The sequence below is a fragment of the Haliotis rubra genome, unplaced genomic scaffold (assembly GCF_003918875.1).
Source record: "Haliotis rubra isolate DU_JTF1 unplaced genomic scaffold, ASM391887v1 Scf435, whole genome shotgun sequence".
Taxonomy (NCBI): domain Eukaryota; kingdom Metazoa; phylum Mollusca; class Gastropoda; order Lepetellida; family Haliotidae; genus Haliotis; species Haliotis rubra.
The window spans coordinates 207,401-230,316 of NW_025767119.1; the positions used below are offsets into that span (position 1 = coordinate 207,401).

At 41.2% G+C, this 22,916-nt stretch overlaps 1 protein-coding gene across 1 annotated transcript in view; it reads left to right on the forward strand.

Moving 5' to 3' along the window:
* The window catches only part of LOC124289187 (sodium-coupled monocarboxylate transporter 1-like), a 57,602-nt gene that overhangs the window by 29,416 nt on the left and 5,270 nt on the right, over positions 1-22,916 (forward strand). The window contains exons 5-12 of the mRNA XM_046725787.1: positions 3,323-3,403; positions 3,930-4,003; positions 5,661-5,801; positions 9,045-9,180; positions 9,558-9,643; positions 12,310-12,425; positions 20,311-20,381; positions 20,569-20,655. Of these exons, the coding sequence (XP_046581743.1) occupies positions 3,323-3,403; positions 3,930-4,003; positions 5,661-5,801; positions 9,045-9,180; positions 9,558-9,643; positions 12,310-12,425; positions 20,311-20,381; positions 20,569-20,655 (792 nt within the window). The remainder of the gene's footprint in view (positions 1-3,322; positions 3,404-3,929; positions 4,004-5,660; positions 5,802-9,044; positions 9,181-9,557; positions 9,644-12,309; positions 12,426-20,310; positions 20,382-20,568; positions 20,656-22,916) is intronic.

The window sequence follows — 22,916 nt, forward strand, 5'->3', positions numbered from 1 at the left end:
CTAAAACTGTTATATATTTCCAGGTACCTTCTATAGTGTGTACAATCTCAAGATATGTACTCGCTCATTTCACAGCCATCTTAATGAAAGAGGTTACAAGAACGTTTGATCAGTTTTTCTAATCTGCGATCTATTTGGAAAATAGCAGTTTACTACAGCAGAACTTAACCCAAATTCAGAAGATTAGTCATTCACAAACTGAACATTCTCAAACAGATCTCTATTATATTGCAATAAACAATACCGATATATAACGAAGCATGCCAGTTCAGTGATAAACAGTTCCTGTTTATTGCACAAAGCGGCGTTTCGATGTACATCGTAAAGGATGATTGGATGATGATTGAATAGTTGACTGAGTCAATCATTGGACATTGGAGTGTCACTTTGTCAACATCAAGTTGAATTACAGATAAAATTAGTCAATCAGCTCTTCAGTTACCGTCCAGTTAGCCTGTTTACAATTTGTTGGTATTATTCTCCGGTTGGCCCCATCCCCTCATTACGCAGGGTCATTCTCACTTACCCACCACCCTAAAGTTATGAGTTGAGTTGAGTTGAGTTGGGCTTTACGTCACATCGGCATTATTCCAGCTATATAGTGACGAGAACAAGTCTGCATTAATATACATTGTCTAAAGTTATGATAAGGGACTAAAGAGGATTAGTGTACACGGGTTAGTGATTTTGTGGTGGGTAAACGAGAACACCACGTTACGCAGACAGGCATGTTCGCAGACACCCTAAAGCAACAACATTTTACGGTTCAATGAACAGAGTAGTTACTACCTATCTAATCAGTAGTTACCTACAGATTATAATAAGATAGTTCAAATAAAAGCACAGAAAACACTGGAACTATATCATTTACTCTGAAAGATGGTCGAAAATACATGTCATTAATTTGTATTTTGATTGCTGCACCATAAAAACTTTTGATTTTTGTCAATATTTAGGTTTAACTTTCTCATCATATTGAAAACATTGTCAAAAACATCTAAAATGATTGGAGCATTTCAGAACTTAAAGTTCCTTCTAAACAGACCAACACGAGTTTTTCTTCAGGATTTACTTCCACCTGTAGTAGGCAACCGGACAAGCTATTTGTTAAAAAACTCCAATAATTTCTGGCTAACCATGTACAAGACTGAGGTACTCAACATCATCTTTTATTCCACAAGCAATTAAAACGTAGAATAATATTCCCCTAGGTATTAGAAGTCGAGACTCTGTTGCATCGTGAAAGAAAAATGTACACCTAAATAGTTTCATATGGAATAAGGAAGTTAAGCGTTTTGCACACAAGATTAGGATATAAGATATATGCACTTAATTATGATTTATTTGGAATAAATGGATAGTATGACCAGAAAATATTGAGAATTTTAGGAATATGTTTAGTTGGATTTCTACTATAAACATCCTTGACCAGCTATCAAGTGCTTGGTTTCATTCAAGAGAGACAACTCCGTTAATCTTTTTTCAATAGTTTGTGAAGAGTTACCCCCTTTGTTTACTTGCTAGCAGACGACATTTTCAGTGATCCTCAGTATGGATGATTTAGAGAAGAGGAAGTTGATTTTAGTATTATAACAGGGACATCAGATCAGCTAAAGTGATTTCAAGTAGAACAGGCATCCCTTTGTCCAATGTTTATCGTGTTTTGAAAAATATTGCAAAAGGATATGGCATTGAGCACCAGGGAGGCGTAGGTAGGCCCGGAAAATTGACTGTCGGTGACAGGAGGCGGCTTGGTATTATTGTTTCTAAAAACAAACGAAGGTGTTTAGAAAACTTAAGGCTGGATATGATTGATAGAGGAACTGTGGCTGTCTGTAAGGAGACAATTAGAACTGGGTTGGCAGAAAAGTCGAGGAATTCCATCACCGATCATGAAACCTGAACAAAAAGAGCAAAGGTTGAACTGGTGCTTACAGCAATTAGAAATTTTAACTGGGACAATGTGATTTTCTCAGATGAAAGTTCTGACATTCTGGACCAAACAAACTGAAACACCTTTGTATCAGCGCCCAAAGTATAGTCCGAAATTTAACGTGTGGGGAGGCATATCTGTGTTAGTGGCAACGCCCCTCTGTGTATTTGAAGGGAATATGAACAGTGAGCGGTACACAGATATTCTCGAGGGACATTTACTTCCATCTGCTCACGTGTTCTATGGAAATGTTTGGATTTTCCAGCAGGACAACGACCCAAAACATCGTACAAAGCATTCACAGGCCTGGTTTCGAACCCAAAATACAACATTATTAGATTGGCCAAGCTATAGCCCGGACCTAAATCCAATAGAAAATGTTTGGGGACTTATGAAAGAAAGTGTCAATCAGACAGCATGGACAGCGACTTTCTAACTTCTTTGATCTGTAGTATGCCCCGCCGCATTGACGCCTGCATTTCTGCCCTTGGTGACTAGACAAAATACTAACTGTTCACCCGTCTTTGAATATGGAGTTATGTTCTGCTAATATTCACATATAATACATGAGGAATGAGAGAAAAAAAATAGAATCTTTAAATTCTCAATAATTTCTGGTTGTACTGTAAAAAAGCATCGTGTCAACGTGGATATGGATGTGAGAATGTTTCTCATTACTCCCTTGAATGTCCATTGTATATTATTCAAAGACATAGACTGTTACAATCGTTAGAACGTATTGTTAAAATTATAACACTGGTTTGCATCAATCTTATTTTACATGCCAATGCAGGTTTCTCAATTGCTGAAATCAGAATGTTTTCAAATATGTACATATCTATGTCTCTCAACAACACGTTTTCTCGGTTAACTTCTGTTGTACATATGCTGTTATTGGGAGAGGGCTATTCCAAGTTGGAAAACTTGTGCCCAATCCTTTTCGCGAATGAATAACATATGTTTCAATCAATAAACACAATCAAACCTCTCAGTGACAAACCTGATTTTATATTCGATAATAACTGATCGTAAAAACAGTTTTGAGAAGAGGAGACAGATTATCATTTAATCACAACAAAGTTCTATTAATACACAATCAAACTTCTCAGTAACGAACCTGTTTCAGGCTCACCCTGCTCTATTCACTAGACAGTGGACTGTTCCATTATACGACGTAGGTGTTACCCTAATTAACCTTCTAGTTCAGTGTCTGTCAATCGACTGTCTGTCAAATGGGTGTCTGTCAATTGGGAGATAACTATCCAACTGTGTGCGACTTACTAAATGAATTACCTGTTGTTGTTATTGTTGATCCGCTGCTCGTCACTACATACTATGCACGTATACTTCTATTCACCTGGATCATAGCTGCCGAATGTCTTATTGTAGGGTGGAATGAAAGCAGTTGTGTGGACAGACATGTTTCAATCAGTGGTGATGTTTGCTGGACTACTGGCAATAGTCATTCAGGTATGTCTGGGGAAAAAAAGTATCGCAGAATGAATATCTTTAAAAAAATATTGGTTCAGCATTATTTTATTGGGAATATATTATGTCGATACATAATATACTATAATATAATTGTTTTAGGTCATTTTGAGTTCTTTTTAACACAAGTAGATAAACACTAGTTGAGAGCATAATGGTACACGAAATACCAACTATACGAAATGGTCAATTTTTTATACCTGAAATGAATGATTCGTGGAATTTTAAGCAAATTTCATTCACCCTCTGTACTGTTTAGTAGAGCTTTCAGTATATGCTTTACAAATTGTAAAAGTTTAAATGGGTACATTGGTTGGCCCCTGAATACAGTTTCCACGTGTTCAGGGTAAAACAAAGTTACTGGGTTCTTCGGTTGAATCCTTGGATTTGGAACTTTTATGGCCACCACTGTTATAATACATGGTTCATCATGCTTAAAGTAAACCCAAAATAAGTAGAATGGTTAACATTTTTAGGTAATAGTAAAACACATTATACATCATTTCAGGGATCCATCGTGGTTGGAGGCATCGGAGAAGTCTGGAGAATAAACGAAGAATGGGGAAGAATAACTTTCTTTGAGTACGTATGACATTCCGCTCGTGAACTGTTGGTTTAGTGTGCGTGTATGCGTCTTGAATTTCCAATCGGGAAGAGATATACCTTTTCCGTCAACAAATGACTGACTGAGTTTGGTTTTACGCCGCTTTTGGCAATATTCCAGCAACATCACGGCGGGATTTACCAGAAATGGGCTTCACACATAGTACCCATGTGGGGATTCGAACCCGGGTCTGCGGCGTGACGAGCCAACGCTTTAACCACTAGGCTACCCCACCGCCCCCAGACAATGTGGATATGGTACTGGGAATATAGATTAAACAATTGAAATGCTAGCTAATATTACAGAGAATTGGAAGACTAAAATATAAATTACAGGACTGCATCTAGGACATTCCATTTTCAGTAAAAGTGTTTCATATTCTCGATAGATTTCTCAATCTCATAGACGTCCTTTAATAATGTTCTGTAGATGGTGAGGCTAGGTTTGTGTCCTTTTATATTCATTACGAAAATGTGGCGCGTTGCCAATAGTTAATACCTACAGTTAATACCTAATGTGGTTGAGTAAGTGGTTACCACTGCAACAAAATAGAATATCATGGTCTGACATTTCATACGTTTTACCAAGGGCTTGAGTTATAACATTGTTAAATTCTGACCAGAACATTTTGATGGTTGGACAATCAAGGTATACATGGTAACTATCGTTTATAAATGTTGTCATAAGACAAGTAGTAGCAAGCAATCACGTGATCAAACATGGCAGCGTAATCAAAACATCGTCAGCTCATTTCCATTCATTGCTTAAAAAGCTCAATTTATGTTATTTGGTAAATAACAAGTGTGAAAAGAAAATTAACATCAAAGATTCTGGTTGTCACATTTTATCATCAACACAGATTCCTGAGCTCGCATTAATTTCATGACGCTTTTTACAATAGACCCTCTGACTCGCATTAAATTCGTGACACATTAATCTCCTGATTTACAGCAGGTCACATACAAACTGACCATGATAAGTCATTTGTCACGTGACAAGCTAGAGGGCCCAGAACAAGGTCGATCCGCTCGTAATGTGATGTTTATTTCAAAACTCGAATTTTCGAGTAACTAATAATGGAAGTGAGGAGAAAATAATCGATCTAACGTAAAGAAATTCACTGAAAATATTGAAATACCGAGAAAATGATGGAAGCAGTGAGAAAAATACTTAAAATTTCGAGCTTTAGAAATGAACTTGAAATACCTAACAAAAATACCAGAGATTACGAATTAACAAGAACAAAAGCTGAAATTTCAAAATAGAAGGGGGGAAGTGAAATAACGAAAACTGTTGGCTCAAAAGTATCTTCATGCTACCGAAGTGGTACCATCAGCTTATATAATTAGTAAATGGCCTGCATCACTTTGGACCATTCTGGGGTGGTGGGGTAGCCTAGTGGTTAAACGATCGCTTGTGACGCCGAAGGCCTGAGTTCGATTCCCCACATTTGTACAATGTGTGAAGCCCAGTTCTGATGTCTCCTGCCATAATATTGCTGGAATAGTGCTTTTAGCGCCGTTAAACCATACTCACTCACTCTTCATTAAGCCGTGACATTGCTGGAAACAAATAACAAACAAACAAACCTGTTCAGTGACTCTGACATGTATGCTTGCGTTGAACCTGTTTCAGCTTTGACCCAGATCCAACCGTCCGCCAAACATTCTGGTCATTGGTCGTTGGTGGTATGGTATCCTGGACAGCGACCTTCGGGGTCAACCAGGCCAGTGTCCAGCGCTACTGCTCCCTGCCAACACTGCAGAAGGCCAAAATGTAAGATGCAATGTGACACATTGAGTATATGATTGCTAACGTGTTGTAGACATAACAAGGTTTTTTATTCTTGTACTCGGGACGTTCTTTACATATACACCGCAGGACCCGTGAAGATCCGGGGTAGAATAGGTCAAAGCAACCTATGCTTGCCACAAAAGGCGACTATGTTTGTCGTAAGAGGCGACTATCTGGATCGGGTGGTCAGGTTCGCTGACTTGGTTGACATATGTCATCGGTTCCCAATTGCGCAGATCGATGCTCATGCTGTTGATCACTGGATTGTCTGGTCCAGACTCGATTATTTACAGACCGCCGCCATATAGCTGGAATATTGCTGAGTGCGGCGTAAAACTAAATTCACTCACCATACACCGCAGTGTTATTGCTTGCATTTCTGAATATTGTCGGTTGTCAGTTCCACCTAAAACATGATCGAAAGATTTTCTAATTCACAGTACTAATTACCAACCATAAATATGCCCCAAGTTTACACAGTTTATGCTATTCAGTAACATAAAGTATCCTTAGAGTATGTGTTTGGGATGAAATACATTTACTTTGGCTCAAGTTTCCCAAAACAAACTTTACAAATACTTGTGTAATTTAACATGTTTAACTTGGAGAATTGTGATAAATAAATTCATGTTTTAATTTGTTTCTGCACGAACAACAGAATTTCCTACGTGTCCAAAGACCACATGTCCAAAGACCACATGTCCAAAGACCACATGTCCAAAGACCCCAAATATGAGGATACTAATCACGAATAACAGTCAAGCAAAAATAAACACCATAAAACGTGACACTATTTTAGTCCAACCCACGTGTTCCTAACCTGGACATAACTGCACATTTATGGCTTAACTTAACATGTTTAAGTGTATCTTGTAACTGTAATATATATATGTTGCATACTACATAATATGTAACTAAAAAATTATACTGAAAAACTTTGTAAACCCATAAAACTGTCTACGTTATTCCTTGTCAACCTCATCACAGCGAACGTAAATGGTGTGTATGATAGCTACAGTGTACAAAAGTACCTGCACGCTTTGTGGAACCTAACCCGTGAAGATCCGGGTTAGAATTGGGATTCCGTAACCCATGCTTGTCGTAAGAGGCGACTTACGGGATCAGGTGGTCAGGTTCGCCGACTTTGACATGTGATTTACGGAAGGACATCAAATGTTTTTTGAAAATGGCAACAAATTTGATAATATCAGCATTATTAGAATTAAGTACATTATATACTGAAAGGAAAAAGAAACGCAAGTGCAGTCCAATAAACAATTATAACATTTTCAGAAGTCAATATGGAATGGATACATGCATACAGGTTAGCAGTTGCAAAAATCATTTGGTCCACAAACGTTTGGCCGTAACATTCATGGAGACTTGGATGATCAGGTATCAAGGTCACAAGGTCACAAAAGTCGGTACCCTGTATGACCGACATTTGCATTTACCACTGCGGCACAACGCCTGTACATGGAATGCACCAAATTGTTGGTAAAGTTCAGTGGGATGTTGGTGACTGTCTGTAGCACTGCTCCTCGAAGTTCAACAGCATTTGTTGGCCTTACACGAACTTGGTTCAGTCGTCTTTGAGTTTTGACCCACAAATGTTCAATTGGGTTTAGGTCGGGACTCATGGATGGCCAAGGCAGAACAGCAGTGTTGTGATGTTGCAGATGTTGTTGTGTTACCCTTGCAACATTCGGTCTCCCAGTATCATGCTGGTAAATGTGGTTCTGATGTCTGTCAAAAAATGGCACAACATGGGGTTGGAGAGCCTGATCAATGTACCACTGAGCATTCACACCATCCCCCCTCCCAGGGCCAATATTTTAAAACACAAGTGGCCCTAGTGTCTTGTAGCTAATACCTGCCCATGCCATTACACTCGGGTCGCCCCATTCTTTTCCATCACACACTGATCAGCATAACTTTGGCCTCATCTTCGCCATATTCTGACACGTCCGTCCGCATGTGAAAGGCCGAATCGACTCTCGTCCAAGAAGATTACACGGTACATAGGGACAGAATAGGACGTCGAGCTCGATTATTTACAGACCGCTGCCAACCAACCAACCAAAACTGTGGAACCTTTTGTTAAAGATTAATCAACGAGGGATTCCCGACGATACTAAACATCACAAATATTTGCCATTAAATCACAGTAAAAAGATTAAGCATACGAAATGGGCAAAAAGTAGCCTTTTCCCGAAATATAGGGTGGTGGTACAAGCAAACTCTCATCAATACTTACAAATACGTAATGAAGCATACAACTTTATGGATACCAACGTCTTGTTTATTGCATGGAGCCACGTCTCGCTGTAGATTCGTACACCGTTATCAAGCCGAAATAGCTGTTGAGATTGATAACGGTGAAAGAATCTACACTGAAACGTTGCTCTATAAATAGACAAGACGTTGTTATCAAGCAATATAGCTTGATAGAGGTTTAAGAGTCTACACCGAAGTTTCGCTCTATGCAATTAACGTGAAGATGTTATCCATGAAGTCATTTGCTTCATTATTGCCTCACATACCTCTAGAATGCCAACCAGACAATTACAAATATGCAGACTGGACAACCTTAACCTTTACAAAACGTCATCTGTATAGAACACTTAGTCAGGATTGCCTGCTGAAAGAGATACGTTTAGATATAGAATGGCATTCAGTGATGGCATTGGCAATGAAAAGGTCACTGAACAAGTATAACACCAGGTGTTCACGGAAAGGGTAAGCATGACCCTGGAAACACCTTCCGTTTACACAAGCATACAAAGGGCGTGGGCTCCTCCACCGTTCTGATTGAAGCGAGAAAACCCTTTCCTCACCCACAAGAAACCTCAGCTTGAAAGTGGGGTCGTTTGTGCGATTCTGACAATGTCATGAGTCTGTACTTAACATCAGGATTACAGCTGTACTTAACATCAGGATTACAGCTGTACTTAACATCAGGATTACAGCTGTACTTAACATCGGGATTACAGCTGTACTTAACATCAGGATTACAGCTGTACTTAACATCAGGATTACAGCTGCACGATATGGTTTGTAAACGATCGAGTCCAGTCGAGTCGGACCAGACAATCCAGTGATTATAGCTTGACGCACATCAGCGATATACATGTGTGTACAGTGACTTTTATATCGCGTTTGTTGATTTCATATTTGAAATTGTGGAGTTATTTCTTATCGCTGTTTAAACAATCTCCACTGCAGGTCTGTGATGCTGAATGTACTGGGTGTCTTACTTCTGCTGACCATTGTGTGCCTTGCGGGGATCATTACCTTCGCCCATTACGCAAAACTGGGATGTGATCCACTGTCTGCAAAATACATCAGAAACTCAAACCAGGTGGGAGCTGATAGTATGAGGATCATGTATCAATGGAGGAAATATACAACAAAACTTGTTAGAAATGTTTCATTTGGCTAAAAAATAAAGACACAACCATTAAGCTAACATCTCCATCTCCATTTTCATAGAGTACGTGGATAGGCTTAGGTGCACACTGGGCTAGAATATACCCGTGTGTTTCCGATGCAGATTACAAGAGAACAAGTATGTTATTCCTGTCTGTGATGATCGCCTAGTGGTTCAAACTTTCAAGGATCATACTCGAATTCCTACAAATGTACACTGTATGACATAAAGCTCTGGTGTCCCGCGAAGGGATGTTTTTGTTATACCACTGAAACGGTGTAAAATCTCACTGACATTGTTCATTCCAGCTGATACCCTACTTTGTGATGGACGTGCTGGGATATCCAGGTCTTCCAGGGTTGTTCGTCTCTTGTCTTTTTAGTGGAGCACTCAGGTAAGATCTGTTCATTTCGGATAGAGACTGTTCAGTTTAGTGGAGCATTCGGGTAGGAACTAATCAGTCTAGTCGAGCACTCGGGTAGGAACTAATCACAGTCCAGTCTAGTAGATTGGAGAACTAATCAGTCTAGTGGAGGGTAGGAACTAATCAGTCTAGTGGAGTGGAGAGTCTACTCAGGTAGGAACTGTTCAGTCTAGTGGAGCGTTCAGGTAGGAACTAAGTCAGTCTAGTGGAGCACTCTAGTCAGTCTAGTGGAGCACCAGGTAGATCACTAGTGGAGCACTTCCAGGTAGGAACTAATCAGTCTAGTGGAGCATCTCGGGTAGGAACTAGTCTCAAACAGTCTAGTGGAGCACTCAGGTGGGTAGAACTAATCAGTCTAGTGGAGCACTCGGGTAGGAACTAATCAGTCTAGTGGAGCACTCGGGTAGGAACTGTTCAGTCTAGTGGAGCACTCGGGTAGGAACTAGTCAGTCTAGTGGAGCACTCGGGTAGGAACTAGTCAGTCTAGTGGAGCACTCGGTTAGGAACTAATCAGTCTAGTGGAGCACTCGGGTAGGAACTAATCAGTCTAGTGGAGCATTCGGGTAGGAACTTCACATTTCGGATAGAACTAGTGGAGCACTCGGTAGGAACTAACAGTCTAGTGGAGCACTCAGTGGAGCACTCGGGTAGGGAACTGTTCAGTCTAGTGGAGCACTCGGGTAGGAACTAGTCAGTCTAGTGGAGCACTCGGGTAGGAACTAGTCAGTCTAGTGGAGCACTCGGGTAGGAGCGTTCAGGTAGTCCAGTCTAGTGGAGCACTCAGGTAGGAACTAATCAGTCTAGTGGAGCACTCAGGAGAACTCAGTCAGTACATTAGTGGAGCTAATCAGTCTAGTGAGGTAGGTAGGAACTAAGTTCAGTTTAGTGGAGCACTCAGGTAGGAACTAATCAGTCTAGTGGAGCACTCAGGTAAGAACTGTTCAGTCTAGTGGAGCGTTCAGGTAGAAACTAAACAGTTTAGTGGAGCACTCAGGTAGGAACTAATCAGTTTAGTGGAGCACTGTTCAGGTAAGAACTGTTCAGGTAGTGGAACTAATCAGAGACTCTAGTTTAGAGGACTCAGGTAGGAACTAAACAGTCTAGTGGAGCGCTCAGGTAAGGAACTAATCATTCCGGATAGAGACTGGAGTTTAGTGGAGCGTTCAGGTAGAAACTAATCAGTCTAGGAACAGTCTGTTCAGTCTAGTGGAGCACTCAGGTAGGAACTAGTCAGTCTAGTGGAGCACTCAGGTAAGATCTGTTCAATCAGATAGAGACTGTTAGTAGGGAACTAGTCAGTCTAGTGGAGCACTCCAGGTAGGAACTCAGTCCAGTCTAGTGGAGCACTCGGGTAGGAACTAATCAGTCTAGTGGAGCACTCAGGTAGGAACTAATCAGTCTAGTGGAGCGTTCAGGTAGGAACTAATCAGTCTAGAGCACTCCAGGTAAGAGCGCCTCGGGTAGAGACTAATCAGTCTAGTGGAGCACTCAGGTAGGAACTAATCAGTCTAGTGGAGCACTCGGGTAGGAACTAATCAGTCTAGTGGAGCACTCAGGTAGGAACTAATCAGTCTAGTGGAGCACTCAGGTAGGAACTCATCAGTCTAGTGGAGCACTCAGGTAGGAACTAATCAGTCTAGTGGAGCACTCAGGTAGGAACTAGTCTAGGCATCAGTCTAGTGGAGCACTCAGGTAGGAACTAATCAGTCTAGTGGAGCACTCAGGTAGGAACTAGTCAGTCTAGTGGAGCACTCAGGTAGGAACTAATCAGTCTAGTGGAGCACTCAGGTAGGAACTAATCAGTCTAGTGGAGCACTCGGGTAGGAACTAATCAGTCTAGTGGAGCACTCAGGTAGGAACTAATCAGTCTAGTGGAGCACTCAGGTAGGAACTAATCAGTCTAGTGGAGCACTCGGGTAGGAACTAATCAGTCTAGTGGAGCACTCAGGTAGGAACTAATCAGTCTAGTGGAGCACTCAGGTAGGAAAGTCTAGTCTAATAGTCTAGTGGAGCACTCAGGTAGGAACTAATCAGTCTAGTGGAGCACTCAGGTAGGAACTAATCAGTCTAGTGGAGCACTCGGGTAGGAACTAATCAGTCTAGTGAAGCACTCGGGTAGGAACTAATCAGTCTAGTGGAGCACTCGGGTAGGAACTAATCAGTCTAGTGGAGCACTCAGGTAGGAACTGTTCAGTCTAGTGGAGCACTCAGGTAGGAACTAATCAGTCTAGTGGAGCACTCAGGTAGGAACTAGTCAGTCTAGTGGAGCACTCAGGTAGGAACTAATCAGTCTAGTGGAACACTCGGGTAAGAACTGTTCAGTTTAATGGAACACTCAGGTGAGAACTGTTCACTATAGAGAAGTTTTCAGTTGAGAAATTATTAGTTTTAAGGAACTGTTTAGTATGGATGAACGATCGGGTTCAGTTCATTTCAGGGACAAACATTTTCCCTTTTAAGGATTTCATGCATAAACTAATGACGTACGGTTTGATCTATCAAAGGCTGTACCTCTCTCGTCTGTAATTATTGTGTGTTTCTTCACTCTGGCAGTGTGTACATATTGGAGTCTGTATCTACACTCTAACCCACAAACATCACCATCTACTATGAAGTTATCTTGCGTCTCCTTGCAGTTCCACGTCCTCCGGCTTAAGCGCTCTGGCGGCCGTGACCTGGGAAGACTTCCTGAACCCTGTGATCGGGGAAAAACTGACCGAAGGGCAGAAGACTCTCGTCACAAAACTCCTGGGTAAGCATCAGTTATTCGTATTCGTATCAGTACCCACAATTTAATTGTAATTGCCATGATTAACGATCTGTCAGGTTTTGCCAAATGTCTGAAACAGAAAGTACACATGTTTAAACTTTTATCATGTTTGAGAATACTATCACCTCGTAATGAGTTTATTACCATAAAGGATTGAAATATATATTTTCCAAAGGACTTTGGGATCGAAGTGTCTTTCGAAAGGCACACGTCTGATCCTCACACAGATCGATCGTTGTTATTTTTAGGATTCGCTTGTTGTAACATTTATACCTTAACCTTTGGGGCGGTGGGGTAGCATAATGGTTAAAGGGTTCGTCGCTCGAAGACCCGGTTTGATTCCCCAAATGGGTACAATGTGTGAAATTGCTGGAATATTGCTAAAAGCGGTGTAAAGCTAAACTCACTCACTCACTACACCTTAATTTGAACAAGCTGTCCTATTGGCCTTTGGTTACATATTCGAATGAATTATCTCATGATCATTTCAGGGGGCAGTGGGGAAGCCTAGTGGTTAAGGCGTCCGCTCTTCACGCCGCAGACCCGGGTTTGAATCCCCACATGGGCACAATATGTGAAGCACATTTCTGGTGTCCCCCGCCGTGGTATTGCTGGAATATTGCTAAAAGCGGCGTAAAACCATACTCACTTACTCACTCATAATCATTTCAAGAACGATAACAGATGTACACATCAACTTTCAACTATGGTTGGCACAGAAACGAAAACCATGTAATTGGCACTATAATAGTTTTAGAGAAATAAAATTGCGGTTCTCAGTGTAGGACTTAGTTACCTGTAAAACTAACAGTATTGAAATGAAGGTTTCAAAAGAGTAAATTAGCGCGGTACGTACAGGAAACACTGTAGGTCGATCGCCATTACATCTTAAAAACCGGTACATTGTACTTGTTTCTTTTTAGCGACCATATTCAATACAATGGTAGACTTACGATTACACAGCGGGATGAAGATCTGAAAAGAATGATTGCTCCTGTAGAGCCTGATGACTTTATTGGTGGACAAACAAGCAAGAACATACTATTTACGAAAACAAAAACATACAACAGGCAAAGATGAGCCAGACAGATTTTCTTAACGTATTATTATTCTAGGATATCTATTATAGGACATTTATATAGCGCACATATCCACGCACTGGTGCATGCTCAAGGCGCTGGTATTTTGTTCCCTCGATCATTGGGTGTCAATCTCAACGGCACATCGCATTATCAATCTCAACTCCCTGGGGAGTAAACAACTCTTGCAGCCACTAGGCGCACCGAGTAATTGTGGCTTTCTCATCCTAACGAGGTACAACATATAATTGATAAGACTGAATGACTGAGTTTGGTTTTACGCCGCTTTGAGCAATATTCCAGCAACATCACGGCGGGGGACACCAGAAATGGGCTTCACACATTGTACCCATGTGGGGATTCGAACCCGGGTCTTCGGCGTGACGAGCAAACGCTTTAACCACTAGGCTACCCTACCGCCCCTAATTGATAAGAACTTCCTACATATCTAGTGAATGTTTTTCTAGACTTCCACCTACATTTTCCAGAAGGTGTAACGTAGTATTGCCACTGATCACCGACAAGGTAGTGGACTGGGTGGTAATATGTAGAGAGGAACGTTGTCAATTGACGTATTATCTTACCTTCATGTAAAATACTTTAATTTTATTGGTCAATGACGCGTTAACAAGTTTCCGTGTCACCCCTCCCAGGAAGGGACACCGCTAAGCTCTCCGTCGAGAAGCTGCATCGGTAACAATCGTATGACGTGATAATATGACGCAATATAGAACAAACTTTATGGATAACAACTTCTTTTATTCGTGAGAGCGACGTTTCGATACAGATTCTTGTACCGTTGTCAAGCATGATGCAGCTTCTTGTACCGGTGTCAAGCATTTATGCTCTGACTATATATCCACTATAGTGGCATGATGCATCCCCCCTTCCCACCCCATCATAGTGATAAAATGTCACTCAAAGAAAATATGACGCATGTCCGGAGTTCGAAAACCGTGCGATTAGCTGTTTTTGATTTCACTATGTACAACACTGCTTTATTTAAACTGTTTAATACATTGAGTCGTTTGCACACTCAACCTAATCATAATCAATCGTTTTTATAGCAGTTTTAAGCTTGTCAGAATATGTTTTACTGATGTTAAAATTCCAGTCGAGAGGCAGACGCGATTTGGTTTACATGTCATATTGTCTGTAGCGATCTTTAAAATAAAATAAAATGACAGTTTGTACATTTAACATGGTGGTAAGCTAAATACGTTGTATGCTTCTCTCGAGGGTAATACGGTCTGATGTACGCCTCTTTGTAGGAGTTTCATTCCTCGTCTACCGGCTCGGCGTATATAATAATAATATAATAATAATAACTAGATATTTATATAGCGCTTGTATCCAGTTTACTTACTGCTCAGAAGCGCTTTTCGGAGCCTGCACAAAAACTGCAAATGGTTAACAATATGTTACAGTGAAAAAGTGGGTTTTTAATTTTGACTGAAAAGTAGTCAGTTCTCTGGTGGATCTGATCTCGTCTGGAAGGCTGTTCCAGAGAAGAGGGTCTGCTCTGGAGAAGCTGCGGTCGCCAAAGCGGGTTTTGCTGGGTGTTGGAACACGGAGAAGATATTGTCCGCCTGATCTCAGGGCTCTGCGTGGCTCATATAAGGGTAATGCTATTTTTGAGGGTATTATCATTTGAAGAAGCTCGAGGTCTTCCATTATACTACCCAAATAAACTTCTGACGGGGTTGAAAAAGACCGAGGGCTTCTGCAAATGATAATGCCCTAAAAAATAGCATTACCGTTATTATTGCTAAAATACATGGAATTTGTGTTGAAAAGAAAAAGAAACAATGAAGGAATTTGACTGTAAGTTTACCCAAACCAACTTCTGACGGGGTTGACTGCCCGAATGCAGTTACGTCATCGAACAATTCAAGTGACGTCACAACAGAAAGTGACGATATTCGACCTTGGCCTTTGACAAGACCATAGCCTGCAACATGTCAAACTATGTCAGTGTTCGGTTTTGGTCCATCAACAGCCTTAATAGTGCAATTGTTAAGGTTAGCACCAACAAGAAAGTCAATATTACCGCTATTTAAAGCGGGAATTCGGGTTGCTTTGACTTGTTTGGCCCAGAATATCTGCCTGTCGAAAGCCAATTAATGTCGAATGAACCGTAAGCTCACGCACCCTCTATGACGTCACTTGACAACAGAACTGATAGTGGCCCGTCGTTAAGGTTGAGCGGTCCAATATCATTTGCAGCGGCCCGCAAATTTCTGATAATGGGAGGGCCGTTTCATGATAATTCCATGTATTTTAGCTATAATACTCATTAATGAGATCTTGTAGATAGGGTGGTGCCAGTGCTTGCGTCGCCTTGAACACTAGTTCCAGAATCTTGTACTTGATTATCTCTGCAACCTTGAGCCTGTGTAAGTTCTTTAAGACTGGACTATATGCTGATGCTTTCATGTCTTGGTCACGAGCCCGCGGCTGCATTTTGACATCGCTGAAGCTTGTTGATAAGGTGTTTCGGGATACCGTACAGCAATGCATTGCAGTAATTCAAGTGCGACAGCACACAGGACTGGACTAGAGTGGCAGCAGTCTTTACATTCAATAATCTTCTTATTTGACTGATATTTCTGATGTTATAGAGTGCCGTTTTACAGACTTTTGAAATATGAGATTCTGCACTTAGAGATGAGTCAAAAATAAAGTCGAGGTTGCGTGCTCTGTCACTTGGAGGAATAACACACTCTCCAATCATGAGGTCTGGAAGGGCTAACTTGCTTCTGACAGATTTGGAACAGACAGCGAGAAGGTCAGTCTTCTCACTGTTCAACATGAGAAAGTTTTTGTTCATCCACACCTTGATATTGTCCACACATAGCATCATGCGATTGAAAGCATTCTGGACTGATAAGCACTGTGATGGTTTAAATGCTAGATAAAGCTGAGTGTCATCAGCGTAAAACTTGAATGACAGATGATGTATCCTTGCAATGACTCCAAGAGGGGTTGTGTAATTGGTAAAAAGAATGGGTCCCAGCACAGAGCCTTGAGGGACGCCATACGTTAGAGGAACCTGGCTGGAAATACTATCCTTGATCTTCACTGACTGGAATCTTCCAGACAGATAGGATAGGAGTCAATCGAAGGCATTGTCTTTGACGCCGAATCTATGTTGAAGAGTATTCATGAGAGTGCACTGGTCAATGGTATTGAATGCTACGGAGAGGTTGAGTAGTATTAGGATGGCGGCCCCACCCGAGTCTACTGATTGCAGTATGTCGTTTTGTACACGGACAAGTGCCGTCTCTGTACTGTGGCGACATTGATATGCCGACTGTAAATCCTCTGCATACCTGTTTCTCATAATATGTTCAGTGATCCTGGCTGCGATAATCCTCTCAAGGACCTTTGAAACAGAAGATAAATTTGAGACGGGTCTATAACTTTTGAAAACATCGGAGTCAAGGTGAGGCTTCTTAATCATCGGTGTGATCAGAGCAAACTTGATTGCACTCGGAACAGTTGACTGTCGGAGTGATTCATTGACCATGTATGTAATCATGGGAACAGCTTAATCAACACACTCCTTAATGAACCATGGCATAGGATCCAGTGAGCATGATTTTTTGGGACTCTGCATGAATGTCTAACTCATTGTCAGAGGCAGCTTGAAAGTTCGACATCTCTTCTCGTGCTTCGACATTATCAGTGATGTAGTCGTTTTTGGAGACTGATGCTGCCGATAGTTCAAGATTCTCACGTATAGTGCTGATCTTGTTTGAGAAGAATTCAGAGAAAGAAGTTGCCAGGTTCTCATCTGAGTATTCACTTCGAAGTGTCTGAGATGTTGACTTGAATAAGAGTCGATTTGAAATCCGATAGACGTCTTTTTTACCTTGATCATTCTCGATAATGTTGTCGAAGTAGTTTCAACTAGAGCTATAGATTTCATTACATGCCGAGGAATGCATCTGGTTGTGAATGTTCAAGCCAGCGGATCGCATCTGCCTCTCAGGCTTTCGACGAAATCGCTTGGCTGTTCTAATTTGTTCACTATACCATGCTTCCCTGGTGTGAATGGTTACCGCACGGCTGGATACTGGCGCATGCCTTTCAACAATATCACGAATATTCTTTACGTAATGTTCATAGCAATCGTCAGGTTCTGAACAATGGAGGTTTTCAACAACAGTTTTAAGAAGATCAGATTTGAACTCTGTCAAATCGATGTTTTTCCATTTTCGGAATGATATTTGTCGTCATGGTCTCTTGGGTACACTGAAACTGGCAGTGGCTATGATTGCATAGTGATCAGGCACAACAGAATGATCCATGCGCGTATTTCTGATATCCAGTTCATTGTTTCTCGTGATTACAAGATCCTAGGTGTGATTTTTGACATGGGTTGGTTTACCAACATGCTGAACTAAATCATAGGCTTCAAGGAGTTCCAAGAATCTGGCTGTGTCGCGCTGTCTTCTGTCCTCCATATATGAATGTTAAAATCTCCAATGATAAGAAGCTTCCCTGCTGTCATATTGAATGATTCTAGGAGAGAGCTGAAGTCAGAAATGAAGCATCCGCTTTCTTGTTTGTCTTCAGAGAGTGAGATTCTTCCTGGGGGTCTGTATACACCAGAGATAATCATAGTTTGGTCGTCAGACTGTAACTTTATAGACCGCATTTGAGAGGAGTTGTAGGTATGTTGCGGTTTCATTAGTGAGCCCTTAAATGAGTCACAATAGATTGTGGCTGCACCTCCACCTCTCCGCTTGGTTCTGCATGCATGGGTACATCTGTATCCTGTGGGTGTCATCTTGGAGATAACAAAGTTATCAGTATCCCTTTCCCACAACCACGTATACGTCTCTGTGATTATAAGTACATCAAGTTTCTTGTCCAGAATAAGGTCCATCATGGATTCTGCTTTGTCCATTGTAGCCGTTTGAGTTTTCACCGACCTAGCAATTAAGACACTAAATCTAGTTTGTTTTGTTTTAAACGTTGTTGAGGCTTTGACATAAATTACTTTTGAAGCATTTAATTGTGACTTAGTTCTGAGTCCACCACGGCACCCTCTTCCAGTTTTTTCCACATCACATATGTTGAATGACCTCAATAATTCCAGGGTTGACAGAGGTATTCTGTGATGATTGGTATCCACTTTCTCCAAATCACTGAGTGAATAGACCAACATGATTGCACTCCAGGCCAGTGTTACATCAACACTCATTGTTCTGTATCCAGGGCACCTGGCTGACAATCAAGCAGCTGCTGGAGTAACTGATTGATTAACAATGGTGTACACAAGCTTAGCATGAAACAATAGTTGGGGTAACACAGATTTCAATGTTTGTCAATCGAAAACTACACATTCAATATTCGCAAAAATTACTTTGCCTTGACCACCGCATATTCACACATATTCTTGCATATTTTCACTGTTGTAGATTCTGTCAGTCAATAGATATATCCAATAAAGTGCAGATCTCCACTGAGGTGCAGCCTACTACTAACGCACACTTAACGCGTAACACCGTATTACCCTCGAGAGAAGCATACAACTTGTATCATTCCATATCCAAGATCACAATGAGGAACCTTAGTGAGATGTTTATACCAACCAGATTGCTGATCGACAGTGTACCTTGGTTTGTTTTGGTATATTTGTAACTGCAAGTATTTGCATCGGGACCAGATATTCCAGTGGTTGATATTGCGAGCATGGATTCAATTTTTCGGAGCACAATCAAATGCAATGAATACCAGTCCACCTGATCCAGTCGGTCGTCTCAGACAATTGGTATGAATTCTAGTCGTATTCTAATGAGAAAGAGACTAAAAAGGACAGGGTGGTTATTGCTGCCTGCAATCGTTCCCGACACCATGGGCCATTGCTCCTGTTGATCTGTCTGCCTAGTGGCTGCAAGAGTTGTATGATCCCCAGGGAGTTGAGATTGACAATACGGTGTGCCGTTGAGATTGACATCCAGTGATCGAGGGAAAAACAAAGCGCCTTTGAGCAGCTGAGCTGGATATCGGCGCTATACAAATGGTAGGTACTAATCAGTCTAGTGGAGCGCCCAGGTAGGAACTAATCAGTCTAGTGGAGGGCTCAGGTAGGAACTAATCAGTCTAGTGGAGCACACAGGTAGGAGCTAATCAGTCTAGTGGAGCACTCAGGTAGGAACTCATCAGTCTAGTGGAGCACTCAGGTAGGAACAGTCCATTCTAGTGGAGCACTCAGGGTCCATTCTAGGAGCACTCAGGTCCAGTCTAGTGGAGCACTCAGGCAGGAACTCAGTGTAGTGGAGTAGGAATTAATCAGTCTAGTGGAGCACTCAGGTAGGAACAGTCCATTCAGGAACTAATCAGTCTAGTGAAGCACTCAGGCAGGAACTAATCAGTCTAGTGGAGCACTCAGGCAGGAACTAATCAGTCTAGTGGAGCACTCAGGTAGGAACAGTCCATTCTAGTGAAGCACTCAGGTAGGAACTAATCAGTCTAGTGGAGCACTCAGGTAGGAACAGTCCATTCTAGTGAAGCAAGCAGTCTAGTGGAGCGCTCAGGTAGGAACAGTCCATTCTAGTGAAGCACTCAGGCAGGAACTAATCAGTCTAGTGGAGCGCTCAGGTAGGAACAGTCCAGTCTAGTGGAGCACTCAGGTAGGAACTAATCAGTCTAGTGGAGCACTCAGGCAGGAACTAATCAGTCTAGTGGAGCGCTCAGGTAGGACAAATGTTTGTATGTATGTATGTATGTAAAAACTCGTTTATCTAACAACAATTAAATAATAATTTGTCTTCCAGTGTTGTTTTACGGTGGAGCTAGTGTTGGGATATCTTTCATGGTAATGAATTTAGGAGGAACAGTATTACAGGTGAGATTAACCATTCTGTTCAACCGCGTCTAATATTAACAACTTAGAGTAAACGTATTGATTAGGCATTGCCATTTGACAATTCGTTAAAAATGCTGATATTGCCAAGAATGTAAGGCTTGTGGATCTTTCAACGGTTTGTTGAACGAGTCAGGGAATGAGACATATGTTTTATGTTTTCCTTAAGGCGTCGATGAGCTTCAGTGGGGCTGCCGCGGGGCCTCTGCTCGGAATGTTTGCTCTCGGTGCCTTCTTCCCATGGGCCAACTGGATTGTAAGTTGATAATCAGACATAGCTGACATGTTGAAACTAGCTATTTATAGTCCGTCAACCTAACTTTTGGAACACGTTTTTTTTCAAGTTACGTTTAAGTAACAAATGTATTAAACTTTAATTGGCTCAGCTAACAATGATATCTGACGACCAATTTGGGTGCTGTGTATCAAAACATTATATCACCTATTAAAGATTTTACTTAAGAAACTATCATACAACTTTCCTGACAACAACATTTTCACAAGGGCGTACTGGCAAGTACTGGAAAGGTTATCAACAATTTCGCAATGTATGTAGCACCTGCAGGTTGGGAAACGTCGTGATTGTATAAGGACATGTTGTGAAGGGACTGTATCACCAAACTATTTTTTTTATTTTAGACAGATTTTTAAAATTATTCATTTGTATTAAAAGGTAAAGGCAAGTAATGAATATGATTATCAATGTGATTATCAAACATCATAATATTACAAAGGCGAGAAAGTAAAGACTTGCCATGTTAAGAGGACATATTTATGTTCATAGTCAGATTCCGATGTGCCAGAAGCACAGACTTCAATGTCAGAGTCAGATTCTGAGTTCAAATCTATGATCAGTGGTGTGACCGTTTTGGTTTGTAAACCATCCTTTTGCCAATATTGTTCTTCTACTTGCAAAACGTGATCTACACAGTTTTTTACACAAATCTGTTGGAACCTTACACATGTCGTCAGTAACAATACGTTTTACATCGGTTAGTGAGTGAGTGAGTTTGGTCTACGCCGCTTTGAGCAATATTCCAGCAATATCACGGCGGGGGACACCAGAAATGGGCTTCACACATTGTACCCATGTGGTACATCGGTAAACTTAAATGATTTGTTCTTCGGTGCAACTTGCTTTTTAAGTGGCCCCATACCAGTTCTATCGGATTTAAGTCACAGTGATAGGGTGGGAGACGTACAACTTCATGACCATGTTGTTTAAGCAGATTGTCAATGTGATAAATAGGTGGTTGCTTTGTAGTAAGAATAATCTTGCACAGCTCTATTTTGTTGATTTTGATGGCTGTTCGATGCCATGTTTGTCAAGCCAAGCAACCATATCTCCCTTTCTAAAAGCTGAGGTTGGACACTTATCCTGAGGGTCAACGCAGCCGTGATAAGGTGCATTATCCACATTATCACAGAATGGTCAACCAGTGCTGGAATCAAATGTTCAGTCACATATTCAGTGAAAACTGCAGAGTTCATTTCACTGTGGTAGTCCCGTCCACCCTTCGATTTGGCCCTGAAAACAACATCACATCCAGGAGGAAACCCAAAGTGAGAGCCAACATGAAGAATTATGAGTCTCTCTCCTTTTCCACGAGGCATCCTTCTGTTCTTCTCTGCATCTGGGTGCTGCCATTGGTAAGCACGGTGTACGGTTAGCATTTACCCTTATCTCATCAAGCCACACGATTTCATATCCTTCTTCATTCATCTGACGTATCCTCCCCTGATACCGAGCTCTCATTATTATGATATCGCCCCTCTCACAGAGTGTCAGCAGAGTGTCTCTTGAAGCGGCATCCATATTTAAACAATAACTTGTATATTGTGTACTTGTAGACATAGATATCATGGTCATCTTAAAGTATCTTCTCCAATTTTCTGGAAGACACTATTCGTCTATCAAAATCATCCAGTTTTCCTTTCTTAGGATGTTTTGGAACGCTCCCCGATCCACTCGGGGTTTCAGTGTCAGACCCTGAATTCATCATTGTCAAGGGATACAATGCGATGAAGCGCTGATTGAAAACTTGTGGCATGAAGTTACGTTTCGTATAGCAATTCAGAGAAATTAAGTGTTTTAGTCTCTTGGCTTCTTTCTTGAAAAACGCATGTACACTTTGAACTGTGTCCCGTGCATCTTTACGGAGCATCTTGCCGACACCCGAACATAAGCTGTGACGTCACATGAAATGCTCGTGCATGCATACACATAACATGTTGACACACATTGCAACATTGTTACCAGTACTCCCTTGTGAAAAAGTTGTCAGAAACTTTATATGATAGTTTCTTAAGTAAAATCTTTAATAGTTGACATAAATGTTTGACATTCAACACCCAAATAGGTCGTCAGATATCATTATTAGCTGAGCCAATTAAAGTTTGATACATTCTGTTATTTAAACGTAACTTGCAAAATACGGTGTTCAAAAAGTTAGGTTGACGGAGTATAGTGAGCATGCTATTACAGTATGAAAACAGCGAATACATGGCAGCCTCATT